This window comes from Lygodium microphyllum, chromosome 14 (genome assembly GCF_053477565.2).
Source record: "Lygodium microphyllum isolate KBCC chromosome 14, Lygodium_microphyllum_v1.1.10, whole genome shotgun sequence".
Classification (NCBI taxonomy): Eukaryota; Viridiplantae; Streptophyta; class Polypodiopsida; order Schizaeales; family Lygodiaceae; genus Lygodium; species Lygodium microphyllum.
In genome coordinates, this window is record NC_141148.1 from 14695873 (window position 1) to 14715132 (window position 19260).

The window sequence follows — 19260 nt, forward strand, 5'->3', positions numbered from 1 at the left end:
ATACTCATGCAGTACCTTCCACTTGGAGAGTGTCCCTCGTGGGGATATTGTTCACTTGCCCAAGCGCCCTAGTACAAATATGATGAAATCATGCAATGCATAGGAGGAATGTCAAACTTTGTGTGGTGCCGAGAACCATAAGGATATGCCCGTATTCGATCTCGGGAATTGGCTCCATGCTGACGAAGGAACGAAGAAAATCCACCTTGTAATCTGAGAATACCAGTAGAAAGGAGACCTTTGAAGATAGTCAGGAGACTCGATAAGCTGTAGAACCCGAAACTCAACCTCGGGAGAGAAGCCACTAGCTTCGTGACTCCATGCTGGAAGGAATACGAAGGCCTGGTCACCAAGTCGTCGTTGAAGATCCAAGGGCCCCAATCTAAGTAGGTCCTCTAGATCCTAGGTATGAGCAAAGGAAATGACTGCTCAAAGGAGAGCCACTCCTCGAAAGTGAAAGGTAGTGGCATGTGAAGAACTTTATGGCACATAGGGTCCCTCTCTGAATCGGAAGGAGTAGAAATAGAAGCCCCCTGTGAAACCGAAGAAAAACTGCAAAGCCCCCTCTAAGGGCGAAGTAAGAAAATCCCCCTCTAATTCCCAATCTGAGAGAGAAAGGGAATCCAACCACTCATGGCTCACGGACTGCGAAGCATCTGATGGCGAAGGAAGTGCCGTCGGTCATGCCGAAGAAGGTATCTAGGGCTCAGAAAAAGAAGTCGTAAAGCACCCAAAAGTAGCCGCTCGAACCTGAGTGGAAGAGGGTGGAGAAGAAGAAGGCTTAGGATGAGCCAAGGATAGCAAATAGTCGCAGGCTCTAAAGAGAGTGGACTGTGGAGGAGATGTGGGCCGTGGAAGCCACTGTACCTGGAAGTGGGTGGGGGAAACCTCCCCGCAATGAGATGGTCTCCAGGAGGGTTTATCACATTGTAAGGTCTTAGAGCCTCCGTGTGCTCAAAAGGACTTAGTGTGCATCGGTTGCGGATTATTGAATTGAGCATAATACTTCGATAGCTAATGCAAAACGATCGTTGTGGCCTAGAAAGGAGAGATGGCACAAGGAGTGTGTCACCAAGTGGTGATACTTTTTGCAGTTGCTTTCCTTATTTACTTATATAAATATTTTTCTTTTCTTTTCTTTAGTTGCTATTGCTTTTTACCCCCAGAGTTCTCTTGGATTAAGCCTAGACCTTTGCATGGCCAGAAGAGGCAACCTTTGGGACAAATTGGACTAATGCTTTGTCTAAGCCTTAGGACTGGTTTCATATTGAATGGGCACTCAAGAATAGAATGCCAATGGTTTGGGACTGTGTGCTTAGCCACTGGAGTTCGTGCAAGACAATGAGCCTGGCCAAGACAGAAGATGCACATGTGAGAATATTCACGGAATAAAAGTCACCGTAACTAAGCCACATGACACTTTTTGATGTGGTTGCAATGATAAAAGTTGCTCAGAACAACTTGAGGAATGCAAGGGTCACCATCCCTAAAATTTAGGAAGTTACTATATTTGGACCCCAGAATATGTTCGCGTCATTATCTTCATTTTTACACAAGGATTAATTCTTTAGTCTATACCGAGGTCAAATTTTGCACCGATCATAGAGAATTTTAGACCAGAAGGTTTAAACGGATAAATTGTTACATGTATGCCATGTGGCACAAATTCCCGAGAGAAAGAGAGAGAGAGAGAGAACATTTTTTTAAAAAACGTAATAGACATGAGGGGCAGATCTGAGAATGAAGTTTTAAGAAGCTGAGGAGAGATTGCTGCAAATTCATCAGCTATGGAGAGTACTTTTTCATCTCTGACTCATGTACAGAGGTAGAGCTTGCTCCCTCTGGTCAACTCTCTCTCTATTCTCAAAGGAAATGATATGCATGATGGGCTGATTCCATCGAAGGTACAGTTCTATGTTTTCTTTGCACTTCTACTCAGACAAGAGCCTCACTGTCCAGGTTCAGAAGCAGCTGTTGGCTTCTCCAATGCAAGAACTAAAGAAAGTGATGACTATGCCACACAGGAACAGGGTTTTTCAGCTCTAATTTAGTGTTGTTTGTGGGACTGTTTTAATGTTGGAATGATGCCAGGGTAAAAGGGATGTTGTTCTCGATATGCTGGACAGTAAAAACAATAGATACAGAGTTCTACAGACTGCAATTCCGCACATGAATCATTGAGTTATGGTCACAAAAAATGCTTTCCTAAAAGGGATGTTGTTCTGGAAATGCTGGACAGTAAAAAAACAGTAAATACAGAGTTCTACAGATTGCAATTCTGCACATGAATAATTGAGTTATGGTCACAAATAATTTCCTAAAAGGAATGTTGTTCTGGTCATGCTGTACTGTCCTTATGCAGCTGCGATTTACTCTGAAAATATGAAAACCAGCTGTTCACAGGTTATGTATTTTGGAACATTTCTTTCCATCTTTTAATTAATAAAGAAATACCAAGAGGGGCGCCAGTCTTCGGGGCCAATCTGGTGTTGAGCGAGGAAGTGAGGTCCTTGTTTGCGTGTGTATGTGTGTGTGTGTGAAAAGACCAGGTGTTAATCGAAGGAACTACCACTTTATGTGAGTCATAGACCAGTTTCAGAGTGCATGGTGGAAAACGCATATACTCCAGGGGGTGGGGAGCAACGGTCGAAGTCGACAGTCTTCAGTGGCATGACCGTTCGTGCTGCAGTAGTAGCACCCAATAAAAGGGTAATCTGTCGGTGGAGACGCCATGGTACTGGGGTGGCAAACTAGAGAAGGGAGGGTGGGAGGGAGAAAAAGAATATCTCCCAATGCACAGCGGAAATGATAGAGAAATCAAATGTTGATGCCGAACCCGCCACTGGTCTTTGTCTTCTCTAATGATGAGGATCTTTGTGGCTCTCTAAGCACCTCCAATTCCGATACCATGGTACTGGGGTGGCAAACTAGAGAAGGGAGGGTGGGAGCGAGAAAAAGAATATCTCCCAATGCACAGCGGAAATGATAGAAAAATCAAATGTTGATGCCGAACCCGCCACCGGTCTTTGTCTTCTCTAATGAGGAGGATCTTTGTGGCTCTCTAAGCACCTCCAATTCTGATACCATGTCAAAATGACTAAGTAACCAGAGAGACAGTAGATTTGCGAGGGAAAATAGAGAGAGTGTATGGCAAACACAGAGAGAAAAAAGAAACACAGAATATGATGAAAGATTAATCATGCTGATGAAGTGAATCTTATACAAGGGTGCCGTAGCACAAAGTAAGCCTTGGAGTGCAAGAAGACTGCTGAAGAAGCCTCTGAGTCTGCAAACGCAGGATGAGGAGGTGTTGCCTGGAGCAAGGAGACTACCGTCGAAGGGTAAGGAGCCTCTGAATCTGCAAACATAGGGATGAAGAGTGGTACCTACGAGCAAGGAGACAGCCGATGAAGCCTCTGTCCACAAACGCAAGCCTGATGAGGTGATGCTAGCTGCTGGGAGTGACGCCATGTGGTGAGGATGAGCCAGATGCTGAAAACGCAAACGAAGATCGCCTCTAGGAGTGAAACGCTAGCTGTGGAGTAACATCAGAAGGGTGGAAAGCAGCCAGGAACCAAACGCAAGGTGCAACTACCTCTAATGAAGGCGATGCTTGCTGGAGAGAGACGCCAAATGGTGAGAAACCTCCCTGGCAGCCAAACACAAGAAGGTGGAGCCGCCAAAAGGATGGATGCTGACACCAAGAGAGTGTGGACTCCAAACGCAAGGTATAGAAGCACAGAAGATGCTGTCGCTAACAATGGAGGATAGACGCCAGTTGAAGAGGAGCACAGTGCCACCGTAAACGCAACCAACTGGAGATGCAAGCTGACACTAGGAGTGTGGAGATGGTGGCAGGAGGAAGAGAGAGAGATGATGGAAGAGCACAGAAGATGCTGTCGCTAACAATGGAGGATAGACGCCAGCTAAAGAGAAGCACAGTGCCACCATAAACGCAACCAACTGGAGATGCAGGCTGACACTAGGAGTGTGGAGATGGTGGTAGGAGAGGAGAGAGAGAGATGATGGAAGAGAGAGAGTGTTAGAAGACTGATGAAGAGAGAGTGGGAGTCACGGACTTAGGATCAGCGGAATGAATGAGAGAGTGACCTATAAATAGACACAATCAATCTAGGGTAGTGCCCTTTTTTCGGGCTACAAACCCTAAATGCAAAACGCAAAAACGTAAAAACACAAGTTGCGGGTAAAGGGTTTCTCAACAAAAGGTAAAAGTTGTAATATGTTACGTCATAAATATGCTAGATGGCACCATGTCAAATTTTGGCCTAGACCAGTTTATTGGCCACTAATGTCAATGGTGACATTAGAGACTAGGAATTAATTAATTACTTAATACTAATCTAAGGGATAATAATAACTGCTCAATGATATTTGAAAGACAAATTTGATTATTGCCTGTTGGAATTATTATTTTTGGATGCTAGAATAATTATTAAATTAAATTTTAAAATTAGATATTCTAAAAATTAATTTAATAAGTTGGATCATGTTGAAAAATGGGATTAGAAGCCTGCTACTAGGCAAAACTTGCCCATGCAAATGGGAAAAACTTTTTTAAGGACTGGTGGAAGTCTATTCCAAGAATTGTGAGAGAGAAGCAGAATGTTAGAGAACAAGAAGATGCTACTAATGTGATTTGTAACGACCAACAAACCAGTCCTACAGTAAGTGACAACGATTTGGAGCCCTCCACATGCAAGTGATAGCAGTCCAAGGTCCTTCTGCTACTGCAGGTGACAACATACAAGAGGGGATAGTAATCTTTCTAGTGGTCCTAAGTTGTAGGGAAGAGCTTCAATAGCTGTTTGAGTAGGGCAACAACAATTTTTCAGCCTTTCTCACAATGAAACTCTAAAATTTTTCTCTCTACAACATTCTCTCTCATCCCACGACCATCTCTCAAGTTATCTCAATAAAATCTAGCCATTTGAGTTATCAAATGTGGAGAGATTGGAAAATCTCCATTGTAAACCCTAATTTACAATAGAAATTAAAGTTTAACAGCCACCATAGGATGCGTGCTCACAATTGAGGGCCTAGGACTTGAATTCAGACAACTGAAATTCAAGAATTTTAAGGAAATCCAAGAGGCCGGCCAACCCATATCAGATTTGGGGATTAACTTATCTTTCAAAGAGCAAGGTAAAGGCCAATCCCCAAGTAAACCAAGGGGTAAAGTGGCTTGAAGGCTTGCCGATCAGTTTTGACACCAAGAGGCACATGGATTAGCAAACAAGATTTGAGAATCTTAATTGTACTCCATCCATTTGCAATAAAAGCTAAAGAAATACTATAAGGGGCACTAGTTTTGGAGCCAACAAGCTATTCATTATCCAAGATTAAAGTGAAAATTTGTGCATTCCTATTTATGTGAACTTATTACTTACTGTAATTACCATTAAATCAAATTATTGCCACCCTATCCGAGGAGGAAGGCTAGTTTCATGGTTCCATTTCTGGGATACCTTCAAATCCCTTGACTTGGTGTAAGACACCTGATTAAAGGTTATAACTATTGCTTTAGTGCTGAAATTATAATCAGCTAAGCATTTATGATAAGAATGTCTTCATATAGTGAGATGGAATCAAGCAAGGATAATGCCTCTCAATCTCAGAACTTTACAAAGTGTTGGGGCAAATACATTGCCTAATCTTGGACAAGGCATACTACTCTTGAGAAACTATATCATTCAATGTCATTTCCCTCCTCCATTTCTATTTTTGGTTTCCATATACAACCCCAAAAAAACTTTCTGAATGCCTTGAGAGAGAGTTGGAGACCACCCAATAGACTTCAATGGGTGACACTCAAGACAGTCTATGCCTATATATACGGCATTAACTCCACCCATTCACTCATCCCCACATTCATTCCTTTGACATACTATTACTCTCTTCCATCTCTCTACTGTTGCTCACACCCCACCAAGGGGACATTGCAATTCATGGTCTTCATCTCTCCTTGTACCAAGCACCCTATTTCCTTCACCTTCTAGACTGGGTTTTGGGCTGCAAATTCTCTTCCTCCACTTGGCCACCATCTCCACCATCTAGTGTTAGATTGTGTCACAAGGATGTGAAAATTTTTATTGCTTTGCCTAGCATTCGATTAAAAGTTAATCAAATGTACAAATGTATCTAGCACATGTAAGATGCAAGTTAATTATTTCATAATGTGGAACCCAAGACCTTGAGACATCAATTTTGATGCCAAAGACAAAAATTGTAATAAGTCATGCCTAACAAAATTAATAACTTAGACAATGTTGAAAAATGAGATTAGAAGGCTACCACTTGGTAAAACTTACCCATGCAAGTGGGAAAGACGTTTTTGGGGGTTGGTGTAAGTCTATTCCAACAATTGTAAGAGAGAAACACGCTCCTAGAGAACAAGAAGATGCTATTGATGTGATTTGTAACCACCAGGGACCAACCCTACACTAGTTGACAACGATTTGGAGTTCTCTAGATATAGGTCAGAGCAGCCTAAGGTCCTAGTGCAAGTGACAAAATACAGGAGGGGGCAACAACCTTTCTAGTGGTCCTAAGCTGTAGGAAACAACTTCCATGTTTGTTTAAGCAAGGCAGCAACAATTTTTTAATATTTCTCCCAATGAAACTTTGAAATTTCTCTCTACAACACTCTTATCCCACAGTCATCTCTCCATTAATCGTAGTAAAATCTAGCCATTTGAGTCATCAGAGATTGATATATTGGAAAATCTCTGTTGTAAACCCTAATTTACAGCATAGATTAGGGTTTGACAACTACCTCGGGATACATGCTTAAAATTGAAGCCCTAAGACTTGAATTCCAATAGCTTAAATTGAAGAATTTCAAAGAGATTTAAAAGGCCACCTAGCCGATTTCAATTTGGGACTAAATTTGTCTTACAAGAAGCAAGGTGAAGGCCAATTTCCCAAGCAAACCAAGGGGCAAATTAGTTTGAAGGCTTGCTAATCATTTATGACAATAGATAGCACTTGGATTAGCAAAGGTGATCAAAGAATCTCAGTTGCACTCCATCTATTTGCGATAAAAGCTAAAGAAATACTGCAAGGGACACCAATTTTGGGGCCAACAAGTTGTCCATCGTCCAAGATTAAAGTAGCAAAGTGTGCATTTTCAACTTATGTGAATTAATTACTTGTAATTATGTTAAATCAAGTTATTACCACAACCCCATCCAAGGAGAAAGGTTAATTTTAGATTATACCTACATTTTTTGCTGCAGATTCTCTTCCTCCACCTAGGAACCATCTATACTTGGCATCATACCTATGTTTTTGGCCGTAGATTCTCTTTCTCCACTAGGTAACCATCATCTCCATTTGGCATCAACATGCACCTGCGTTTTTGCTGCCAGATCACCTCCCTCATAGCGACCGTGCTCTCCACCTAGCATCAACCTCTCAGGTTGTGCTTCGCAATCTAACATCTCCCTGGTATCGAAGATGGCTCTGATAGCACTTGCTACCTCAAACACCTATGTTTTTGCAATTCATGCTCCATTAGGAGGTGGATTTTCTCATTTGGCAAAGACATCTTGTTGATCCTCATCTTCCAAAGCACACGTTCGTAGTTAGTGATTTCTTTCTCAACTCCGATGGCATCTAGGGACTGTGTTCCACTCCCTCGATAATTGTCCTTCACCTTCAACATATATCTTCGACATCCCACTGCCAAGAGGACTATGTTTAGCTCCTCTTCAGTGCAAGGTTTCTTCACGTGCTCTCGCTTGATTCAAACAATATACTACAATCATCTTTAGAGCTTCGGCTCCACAGTATCAACTCTGTTCACTTACTATGATTCATTGCTTCATCATCATCTTCTTCTATGTTTTCTAAGTTTCTCTTCTCTCTCACTATTTGTCGTACATACTCTATGTTTCTCCCGCAAATCATACTCTATGGTTTGCCTTTACAGCAATCATTTCTTGACATGATATCAAAGTGTACCGTTCCGTCACACATTTCTTGATAGCAACACGGATAGTAAGTTGATAATGTCGATTTAGACCAAAATGTGGGTCCTTCTAGGTCTCTTGAAGTTGATGACCAACAAGAGAAAGAGGAATTTAATGACCAATTTAAACCTAGGCTAAGGATGGCAATTGAAATGATTCTGCAATTAGCAAAAAATCCTTTGTTTATGCACTTTTTGTACACCTTAAAAGAGGGCAACAAAGGCAAGAAGAGGAAATTGTTTTCAAAGAGCTTTGGGATGTGGCAGCCATGGTACTTCGGTGGTAGCACTAGTTTCTATGCTATGGTGGGTCAAGGACTACATACGGGGATGTATGGCCCAACTCCTTATGGTATGCAACAACCAATGCATGGTGTGTAAGGCCCAACATATCCGAGTATGGCTGGTAATATGCATAACCCCATGTATAGCAACATCGGCATGATGCCAAGGCACAAAGTGGCAAGTTTGACAATGCATATATGCAACCCACTATGTTTGAGACTCATGGTATAAATGCTGGTCATGCAAATGCTCCATATACTACTATTGGTCATGAGGGAAAATGCAACCACTGGCTACAAAAACTGTGCATTGCTAGCACTACCAGCAATTGTTTGATTTACCAAACCAAACCCATTGACTTGCACATCCTGCATGCCTGCAATGCCCTACTCACTTCCACACATTCCACTTTGAAAACTTTGCTGCATGCCTGCATTACCATACATTACAACTGTGCGGTGGGTCCCCAAGTAAACCTTTTTTAGCCAGCACATCAGCTTGCATGGCTAAAATACTAAACCACCCCCAAAGTATCCTGGGTACATGTAAGGCAGCAATCACTGGAGTGGATTTTTCAAAGGAGCACCAAGCATAGTAGGCATAGCACATTATCCATTATTCTCCATAGGATCTACTACCTGTCATTGAGCCACACTTGGTTCCTTTATCTATGCACCTTGTTTCTTTCCACCAATATTCAAGGAAGGATCCAATAACTCAGCAAATTTGGGACTATTCATCAACTGAGTAAGAGTCCCATTGCATCTATAAGCTGACCAAACTTGTCAACTGCATTGATCACTATGCTCTAAATGATGCATCCTCTTCAGCTTCAATTTTGTCTGGCTCATGAGGCTCGGAAATATTCACATGCATACCTCATTCAACTAGTTGTCCATCCATCAACAAGAAGTTATGGTTTCCCCTACTTGGATGACCTCAGATCCTCACACAAATCATAACTCAAACATCTTTGTTGAACTTCACTGTCAAAATATGATCTAAATGCTAGCACTACATACAGACAACCACAAGCTCACCTTTGTAAAGCAAAAGGGTGATGTCCAAAGGGTAATAATTAATCATTGATCTACAAGCACTTAACTTCATCACATTTCAACAAATAAAACACACAAACTAGTGTGAGCTAGACTGCTCTTGCTCAAAGTTTCAACCACTAGCAATCTCTAACAAGCACCTTGTGCTTTATACCTGCATTTCATTGATCAGGCCAGCCTACCTGCTTACTAAGCCACCAGTAGCTCTCACCAACCCTGACTAACAGCCTCCAAGACTGATCAGATCTGCCATGGAAGCCTCAATTTTTGCATGAATGGCTCAAAAAGTATATGCATGAAGATCAAGACCATTGTCAACACCAATTCTGATACCCTCAGTAAGAAAAAGCGTTGCACATATCCTACATGCAATCCTAGACAGCAAGTCTACACTGAATGGAAAGAGAAAACAGCCGGTTCCTTACAGCAAACTACACAGAAGAGAAGAGAGACTGGCGACTATGCATCCAGGCTGCCACAACTGGCTGTCCTTAATCCCACGACTGCTACGAAAGTTGCAGTCCAGGCTGCCACAACTGGCTGTCCTTAATCCCACGACTGCTACGAAAGTTGCCACCCTGATGCCAGATATTGTGGCTGTGCTCTCAACCTGCCATGACAATGCAAAAACTGCCATGATCTGTCCAAAAATTGCCTCCTGGCTTTTCCCACGTTTTTGCACCAAAAATGATATTTATTCGAAAAAATGATTAAATTTGGTGTTGGGGCCCAAATTTAATAATCTAATCGAAACTTTGGCACTAAGGGTCAAAAGGCCCCAATAATTTAAATGTGCACCTAGGACTCGCACAATAATTAATTAATAAGTCTCTACTCCCCACTATTGAACTCTTGCCACTAATGGCCATGCCCATGTCCTACACAAATAATGCAATGTCTCACCTACCAAAAGAACTAGGAGTTAACCACATGTTAATCCTGAACTTGGAAAGACACATACTTGTGACATAAAATGGCAAGTTTCACTTGCCTAAGAATCACGCAACATTATTCCACATTTTCACCTCATTTACTAATATTGGGACAAGCCAGATTTTCAAATGGCTGCCCAAATTTTCAATTAATAAGTAACTGCCCTAACTTTGGCCAAAGTTTCATTTAATGAAAGTTTCATTGTTTTAACCTTAGAAACATACTATTTCAAAGTTTCTAAGCCCATTCTTTGGTCCTACTTGTGGAGATATGCTAGGTTTTGGAAAAGAAAACACTTAAGTGTACAAACCACAACTGAAACACAAAGTACTCAAACACTAATGCAGAAACACACAACACAAAAAGAAGATAACTGAATGAATAGTGAATAAAGTGTACAAAATACTCAAGGGCAGAGTTGTCCAACAACCAATGGCTCTCGTGGGCGTAGGCTAAGGGAGGTAAAAAGAGTGTCATCCTTCAGTGTAGTCAAAGCAAGATGGTCCACCATGAGCAAGGTGACAATAGTGGAGCATGATCTGGAGCAAAACACAGCTGTCCTCCAAGCGTAGATCAGTAGGATGGCAGCAGGAGAAGGCAGAACAAGTGCTGCCCAAGATTGATGAGGGTGCCCAACACATGCAATGTGCGACTAGCTATCATGTGCCTGCTGTACACAACAAAATGCAAGCTCATCAGGTCGTGCTGATGCAAAAACTGATGACATCAGCAAGCTGAGGCAAAACACAGCCTGCAGAAGTCGCTAGGCTGATGCACGACTCTCCAAAAGGAAGGTGACAGCTGAGGATGGCTGCTGCAGACGCTAGAGATGATGGCAACAGAAAATTGGAGTGAAACACACCCTATAGGAGTCCCCAAATTGATGGGTACCAGCCAAGGATCACCACAGCAGTGAGTTGGATGAGAGGAACACAGTGTAGCTGATGGTGAGAAGGGATGCCAGTGACCCAACACACCCTTTTTATAGATGAGGAACCAACCAAAAAGTGGGGAGTTTGCTTATGGGACGTTGAAACACATTGAGTGCATTTGAGTTTCCAGGTTATTTAATGAGCTAATGAAGATTTGATGCGTAATGCACCTTTTTTAGCTTAACATTGCCCTTGTGTCACAACGCAGAGACTCTGCCTACTACATGTCCATGCCCATGTCCTTCACTACCAGTGCAATGGTTATGATGCCCAGAGCTAGAGATACCAAAATTAAAATGTTTTTATGTTAAAATCTATTCTAAAGTTAGAAAAAAGATATTAAGAGTTCATGTACATTTCACATTTTGGTTACTGTATGCATCAACCATGATTGGGGTTTTTGTTTGTCATCCATTGCAAATCCTTTTGCATAAGCATATGCAAGGTTTGTCAAAGACAATACTCCCATGAATATACAATTCATGTTTAGAATCATCTTCATTGGCACATGGCTCCAAATACATAGTGACATGGGATGGCCCCTTTCTAGCTTTCTGTCCCCATACCATACTAGTCTCGTCTCATTCTCACGTTAGAGTCCCCTCTCATGGTGGCAAGGATGGCAATTCATATCCTCAATCCCGTTCCTCCCTTAGTCCCCAAAAACTATCCTATGTCGCTATGTCAAGATCATCCATCATCTCTTATTATCCATGACCAATCACTGAATGCCTACAAACATTTGGGATCTATCTCTTACCCTAGCAAGTAGGGGCATTAGTCCTATCCTCATATAAAATCCAATCAACATGCTTCCCTTTAAATGGGTATCTAATATACTTGAGCAGACTCAAAAGCTGAACCACAAGATATCAACCACAAAAAATGGGTATTATGGTCCACAGACCCCCAATCTCAAGTTGGAACCACCCTCAAGGAGTCCACTATGCTGAAGCCCTTAGCTGATTTGAGCCCTAGTCTAGTCTACATGCTTACTATCCCACTTCAAATCGGACCACCTTCAAGAAGCCAACTGCCGTAAATTTGTCAAGCAGAAGTGAACCTTAGGCTAGTCTACATGCTCATCTACCACTCTGGCTTGAATATGCACTTCAATAGTTGCGTCATACCTGTAAAATTTGCCTTTGACTTGTCACTTTCTATTGATTTTTTGTAGCATCTACATCGCCAAGAAAATGGTTGGATGCCCTTGTACTGAACCCTGCGAACATACAAGGTGATGCTGCCCCAGAGCATTCAGAAAGAGGAAAGGAAGAAATCACTCAAGCCAAGCCTAATGCCATGTCTGTACCCGTTGTAGCTTTGTATTACTTAAAACCTCCACATGCAGCTTCTCACATTTTGACTGGTGATGCTTTGCTCTCCTTCACTGGGCCTGGAATATGTCTTTGTGCATCTTTCATGAAACAGTGATAGGAACTGCTGCTGCCATATAGCAGGTTGACAGTCCACGACAATGGATTCTCAGTTACTGCGCAAAGCTCCAAACTAGGATTGAGGCTACTTGCATCAAGATGAACTATGCAGGGTAAAAACCCAAGCTTGTGCATGAAATGGGTGAATGCCTGAGACAATCACCCTGAAGAAGTCAAGCCTCCATAAGTCCATGTATCAGACATAAAGAAGACAGTTCATTTCAATTTGGCCCCAAATTTTTTAAATTTAAAAGGGGGGGGGGGGGGGGGGGGGGGGGAAGAACGAACATACACCCAATTCAAGTGGAGGCTTTAAGACCTGCATAGAATATACCAGCAGATCATAATCAGGCCATATGAATCATACAACACTCATGAGAAAAGTTTATTGTACATTGAATATTCTACAAAATATGATGTTACATGAATTAAGAGGTAATGGTTTAATTGATACCAAAATTGCTACGGAATAACAAAACAGACAGATTGAATGTGACATCCCATCCACCACCACAGGTTCTGCTTGTACATCTTCATCACACATAGGTCAAAAATTTGTAGTGATCACTTAAACTTCTCTTTTAAACAAATTATAACTGCTGTATGTACTGAAACATTATGTACTTACTCTCATTTAACTTGAGGATCACACAATTGATCTTCTAAGCTCTGGGACATCGCAATGAATTAACAACTATCGGCACGTAAACAGTGACAAAACAAATGTAGCATCCCTTTCATCACATCCACCACCACAGGCTCTATTAGTGAACCTTGATCACAAATATGCTCAATGAATTGTAGTGATGGCTCATGCTTCTCTCTTTTGAACATAAATGAAAGACATTCCCAAATGTTAAAAGACAAATTTACTTTTTTGTTTCTTGCGACGAAAATGTTCCGTGTGTTCCTGAGCCCCCTTGGTTTGGTACCTTCTACTATGGTCTTGTTCATGTTGTTGCTTGGAGAATTTCCAGGGCCGATGAGACCAGAAAAGCTGGAAGCAGCGTGATTATGTCATTATCTCGTAGATATTTTAATACGCACATACAACAGACAATAGCGTGAACCAATGTAAGGCTCAAAGAATATGAGTGAGATTAAAATAGAGGCAACAGGGTATAGCATCCACTACACACATTGGAAAACATAACACTATACCTCATCAAAGTTTCTGATAAAGATTTCACATGTCCGCCATCTAAGCAAATCTCTCTTTGCAACAGCTCTCCTTTTCCTCTTTAGGTAGTTATTGTACTCCTAGGTCCATCAAATTATTCAGCATTTTACTTGCAGAAAATGCATTCCTCTGTAAGATAACCAAAACAGCACTAAACCAGCGTATATCTATAACTAGTTGACTTTTATTTAGTCAAAGTTTACCCATGGACATGCATGAAAGGTTGAGGAGGGATACCTTGTATCCATTGCTGCATCCATAACCCTGTAGCATTTGCAAACATCATCTCTCTCTCTCTCTCTCTCTCTCTCTCTCTCTCTCTCTCTCTCTCTCTCATTATATTAACTACCAAAACACAAAATTCAAAAGTACGACATAACTAACCGTAAAAACTGTCTATATGACCAACAAGGGAACCGGAGAAACTGCAATGTGCCAAGAAAACAAATCTTGTGGAGGAAGAATATCTACTAGCTCAATGATGTCAAGCAGCCAATGGAGAAGGCCTTTCAAACGGACAATATAACTCTAGACTCCAAAAGCGGAATCAAGAATGAATGCATTCGCCATAGTCCATGTGTGTCAACGGCTCCAATAGTGTGAAAAGTCGAAGAGAACTTTCATATGTGGCTCCATAGGATCCGTTGTTGAGCAAGCCAACATCACCATATATTTCCACCAAATGCTGCCTTTATAGAAACCTCGAGTGCAGTTGCCCTTCTGAGCCAGCCAATCCCTCTCTCATATAAGCAAGTGGTATATCTAATTCACTAATGCACATACTTATCACTTGGGGGAGTGAAGCTCCTACTGCCGCACTGCATTGATCCCCCGCTCCTGCCATCGAACCAGTGCGCCCTGCCTATTGTCCCGTGGCGCGCTACTCCCCCGCCTAGTCCCCCCTCCCCCCGGTGGTGCGCCTGCCCCCTGTGGAGCACCGCTCTTGAACGTCGCCCCCGCCCCCTTTGCGCTGCCCTGCCTCATCCACCCTTGCCTAGTGTCACCCCCACCAGTTTCCCCCGCCACTACCTGACGTCAGCTCCTCCCCACCCTGATCCCCCGCCTTCTCCGCCTGACCCCCTCACCCTCTCTGCCTAATCCCGCCTTCTACCTTGTAGTCCCGGCCCTATCCCCAACAGACCCACCACCCGCGCTGTGCCCATGGCGAGCCCGCCTTCAGTGGTGTCCAGCACCTCCCCCACAGTCAAAAAATAGCATTTCCTCCCTTTCCTCGCCATGTCAAAAGATGACGTACCAACGAGATAGCAAGGTTTGCGGGGAGGAACACGGAGTAAACTCGGCAAACATGGAGAAGGGAAGGGAAGAGAAGAGAGAAGAAACTCTGATAAATGGAATGATGAAGTTCCGAATCATGGAGTGAATGTGATACAAGGGACCAAGGGTGCAATGAAAACAGCCACGAACCACGAACCGCAATGTCCTCCTGAAAGGGTGTGAGGGTAGTGGAGAGGCTGGAGAGAAGAGGTGACGGACTGAATGAATCAGCCGTAAGGAATGAATGAGAGAGTGGCCTATAAATAGGCACAGTCAGTCTAGGATTACACCTCCTTTTGGGGCTGCAAACCCTAAACGCAAAACGCAGAAACGCAAAAACGCAAACTGCAAGTGAAGGGTGAAGGGTAAAGGGTTTCTCAACACCCCCTCTCAGGCCCAAAAAGGGGAACAAGAGAAGAGTGAGGTGGAGATGCAATGCTACATCTTAAAGAATGCTCATGCAACAGGTGCCACTTGGACAGTATCCCTCGTGGGAAAATTGTTCACTTGCCCAAGCGCCCTATAAAAAGATGATTAAAACATGCAATGCATAGAAGCAATGTCAGACGTAAAGAACAGTAGATAGAGTAGATAGAGTGAACTGGAGAACCCGAAGTAGATAGAGTGAACTGGAGAACCTGCAATAAAGAACAGTAGATAGAGTAAACTGGAGTACCCAAAACTCAACCTTGGGAGAGAAGCCACTAGCTCCGTGCATCCATGCTGGAAAGAATACGAAGGCCTCGTCACCAAGTCGCGGCTGAACCTTCAAGGTCCCAATCTAGGTGGTACCTAAAGATCCTAGGTATCAATAGAAGAGATGATTGGTCGAAGACAGCCACCCCAAGAAAGTAGAGGATGGGTGAAGAACTTCATGTGGAGTAGGTTCCCCCTCATATGTGGGAGATGGAGAGGCCCCCGCTGAAGTCGAAGAAGAAGTAGATGTCCCCTCTGAGGGCAAAGAAATAACATTCCCCTCTAAATCTCCCTCTGAAGTAGATAGGGAATCCAAAAACTCATCGATCTTGGACTCCGAAATGTCTGATGATGAAGGAAGTACCGCCAATCGTTCCAAAGAAGGTATTTGGGGTGCCGAAGAGCTCCCAGAGGTAGCCTCTTGAACCTAAGTAGTCAAGGGTGGGGAAGGCTGGGACTCGGAATGAGCAAGAGGTGGGCAACAGTCGCTATCTCTCACTAGAGCAGACTCGGTAGCCGAAGAAGAGGAAGGAGTCGAGCAACCATTGTCTCTTGAAGGAGCAAACTGACAAGGAGACGGTATCAAACAATCACTGTCTCTTATGGAGCGGACAGCAGAGCCATAGATCGTGGAAGCCACTATACCGGAAAATAAGTGGGAGAAGACTACCGCTGGCGTTGCGACAATCTCCAAGAGGTCGTAGCGCCAATCGATCCTCCATGTGCTCAAAAGGACTTAGTGCACATCAGACGTGTCTTATTGCCTTGAGCATAGTACTCTGATAGCCGATGCAGAACGATCTCGATGGCTCAGAAAGGAGAGGTGGCACAAGGAGTGCCTGGTAGAAGACGCATATACTCCGGGGGGAGGTGGGGAGCAAGGTCGAAGTCGACAAGCATCGGTGGTGTGTCCAGTAATGCCACAGTAGGAGCACTCAGTAGTCTGGCCATCTATTGGTAAAGAGGCCATGGATGCCAGTGTGCCTTGCTAAAGAAGGAAGAGGTCAGCCACCATGAATCACGAACCGCAATGTCCGCCTCAAGGGGTGTGAGGGCAGTGTGAAGCACGAACCACAATGTCGACCTCAAGGGGTGGGAGGATAGTGGAAGGGCTGGAAGTGAGCTGTCAATGGGAGGAGAATGTGACCAGCAATAAGAGACTCCAACCAGTAGAAAAACGTAGGTAAGGAGAGAGAAAGACTAAAAACGCAGACAAGACAACCTGCAGGAGAGAAAAAGACTAAAAACGCAAGCAAGACACCTTGCAGGAGAGAGAAAGACTAAAAACGCAAGCAACAGGAGAGAAATACTAAAAACGCAGGTAGGAGAAATACTAAAAATGTAGGCAGCAAGACTGTGATGACATGGCAGGCTGTACAACAGCAAGTTTGTATAGGAACAACAGTCGCCTGGCTGAAATCAGCTCCAAACTGCGTGAAGAGGGCTGGAAATCAAACGTCAACTGATGGAGACAGCAATGGACAGCTTCGGCTGAGATGTCCTCCTCGAACGGGGTGTGGACAGCAAGCTGAAACACCTGAAATCTGCAAAAACGAGATTGTTTTCTAAATGGAGAGTAATCAGCAACAGTCGCTTTGCTGTAAACAGCTGCAAACTGTGGGTGGAAGGCTGAAAACAGGCGCCAGGCTGTAGATGACAGCAAGGGACAGCTGAGACTGCGATGTCCTCCACGAAAGGGGTGTGGGCAGCAAGCTGAAAACACCTGAAACTTGCAAAAACGAGATATTGATGCAGCGGAAAAAGAAGAGAAGTGGATGCTGAACCCGCCACCGGTCTTTGCCTTCACTAGAATGGAGGATCTTTGCTGCCAGGTGAGCAGATCCAGCCCTGATACCATGTCAAAAGATGACGTACCGGCGAGACAGTAGGGTTTGCGGGGAGAAACACTAAGTGAACTTGGCAAACATGGAGAAGGGAAGAGAAGAGAGAAGAAACTCTGATGAATGGAATGATGAAGTTCTGAATCATGGAGTGAATGTGATACAAGGGACCAAGGGTGCGATGAAAACAGCCACGAACTACGAACCGCAATGTCCTCCTGAAGGGGTATGAGGGTAGTGGAGAGGCTGGAGAGACGAGGTGACTGACTAAATGAATCAGCCGTAAGGAATGAATGAGAAAGTGGCCTATAAATAGGCACAGTCAGTCTAGGATGGCGCCCCTTTTTGGGGCTGCAAACCCTAAACGCAAAACGCAAAAACGCAAACTGTGGATGAAGGGTGAAGGGTTTCTCAACACAATCCCCCCCCTTCCTCCCCTCTAGTTGCTCCCTCCCCATCTAGGGCCCAGCTTCAGAATTGGCTTTACTCCACGCTACGCATTGGTACAGCGCAGATCGCGGAGGCAGTTCTCATGGGTCAAGGGATCTTCATGGTTCAACTCACCTCTGCAAACGCAACCCTTGAGCTAGTGGATAACTCACCCTATGCTTCCATGAAGGGGGTCATCTACATGGTTCCCTGGTACAGTGGCTTCACAGTGGAGGCATTTGCACTTCATAATAGGTTTCTTAGACATCCGGTCACCTTACTCTTTCTTGGATTGGCGGTAGAGTATCGCCAGTTAGTGAAGGACTTTGGACAGCTCTTCGGTACAATCCTTCCTGCCTCCTTCACGGACACAGTGACACCACAAGAGTCCCAAAGGTATGGGTGGCAATGAAAGATACAAAGAATATACCAAAGTTTTCGGAGATTGAGGCAGGCGGATACTCTTTCAGGCAACAAATTATTGTGACTGGGTAGCTAGGGCAGTGCTTGCATTGCCATGACTTTGGGCATCGGGCAGTAGATTACACGTGCTTCGGAGCCAAGGCAACTCCGGCGACAGGCCCGCAAGTGGACGCTAATGGTTTTACACGGGTCCAAAGATAACAGAGAGGGAGATGGCAGGGGGGGGGGGGGGGGGGGGGGGGGGGGGGGGCGCAATTAGCCCCTCAGACACAGCCACGGCACCAGGGAGCCCCCTCCCCTCGTCCCACCCCTCCTCCTTCCTCGTCCCACCCGGTAAGACCACAAGCCTCCACATCCACCACACATGGAGGTGTCATAGGCTACCTCACCCGAGTACCCACAGCCCCCACACCCACCTCCCCACAGCCCCTCCCCCCGACCCTAGCCCACAAGCCCCCCCTCCAAAGCCAAGGACCCCCCCCCCACACCCACCTCGTGCCACCGACCACCCCACAGTCCCTTGGTCTTCCTACTCCCCACCATCTCCCTCGCCGATCAGGCCCCCTGACTCCCATCCAATACAAGTGACCCATCCCTCCCCTTCCCACAGGAGGTGAAGAGCCCCATACACCGACATCCTCCACTCACCAATAGCCTAGCCCCCCCCCTCCCCACATAGCCTTGCAAAGGTTGAGACAATACAATCATGGCTACCTTTGAGAAATATACATGAGATCCGTAGCTTCATGGGTTTATGTTCTTACCATGGAAAGTATGTACAT

General features: G+C 44.2%; 2 protein-coding genes across 2 annotated transcripts in view; both read right to left on the minus strand.

Moving 5' to 3' along the window:
• The window catches only part of LOC148025344 (uncharacterized), a 56419-nt gene that overhangs the window by 6176 nt on the left and 30983 nt on the right, over positions 1–19260 (minus strand). The window contains exons 2-4 of the mRNA XM_087692384.1: positions 14052–14078; positions 13796–13894; positions 13508–13631 (exon numbers count right to left, since the gene is read on the minus strand). Coding sequence (XP_087548510.1) covers positions 13508–13631; positions 13796–13894; positions 14052–14078 — 250 coding nt within the window. The remainder of the gene's footprint in view (positions 1–13507; positions 13632–13795; positions 13895–14051; positions 14079–19260) is intronic.
• On the minus strand, positions 12455–13244 carry LOC148025345 (uncharacterized). Its single transcript, XM_087692385.1, has 3 exons — positions 13089–13244; positions 12927–12953; positions 12455–12784 (listed from the first exon to the last, which is right to left on the minus strand). The coding sequence occupies exons 1-3, from the start codon at positions 13176–13178 to the stop codon at positions 12554–12556; spliced, it is 348 nt and encodes a 115-aa protein (XP_087548511.1). The 5' UTR covers positions 13179–13244; the 3' UTR covers positions 12455–12553.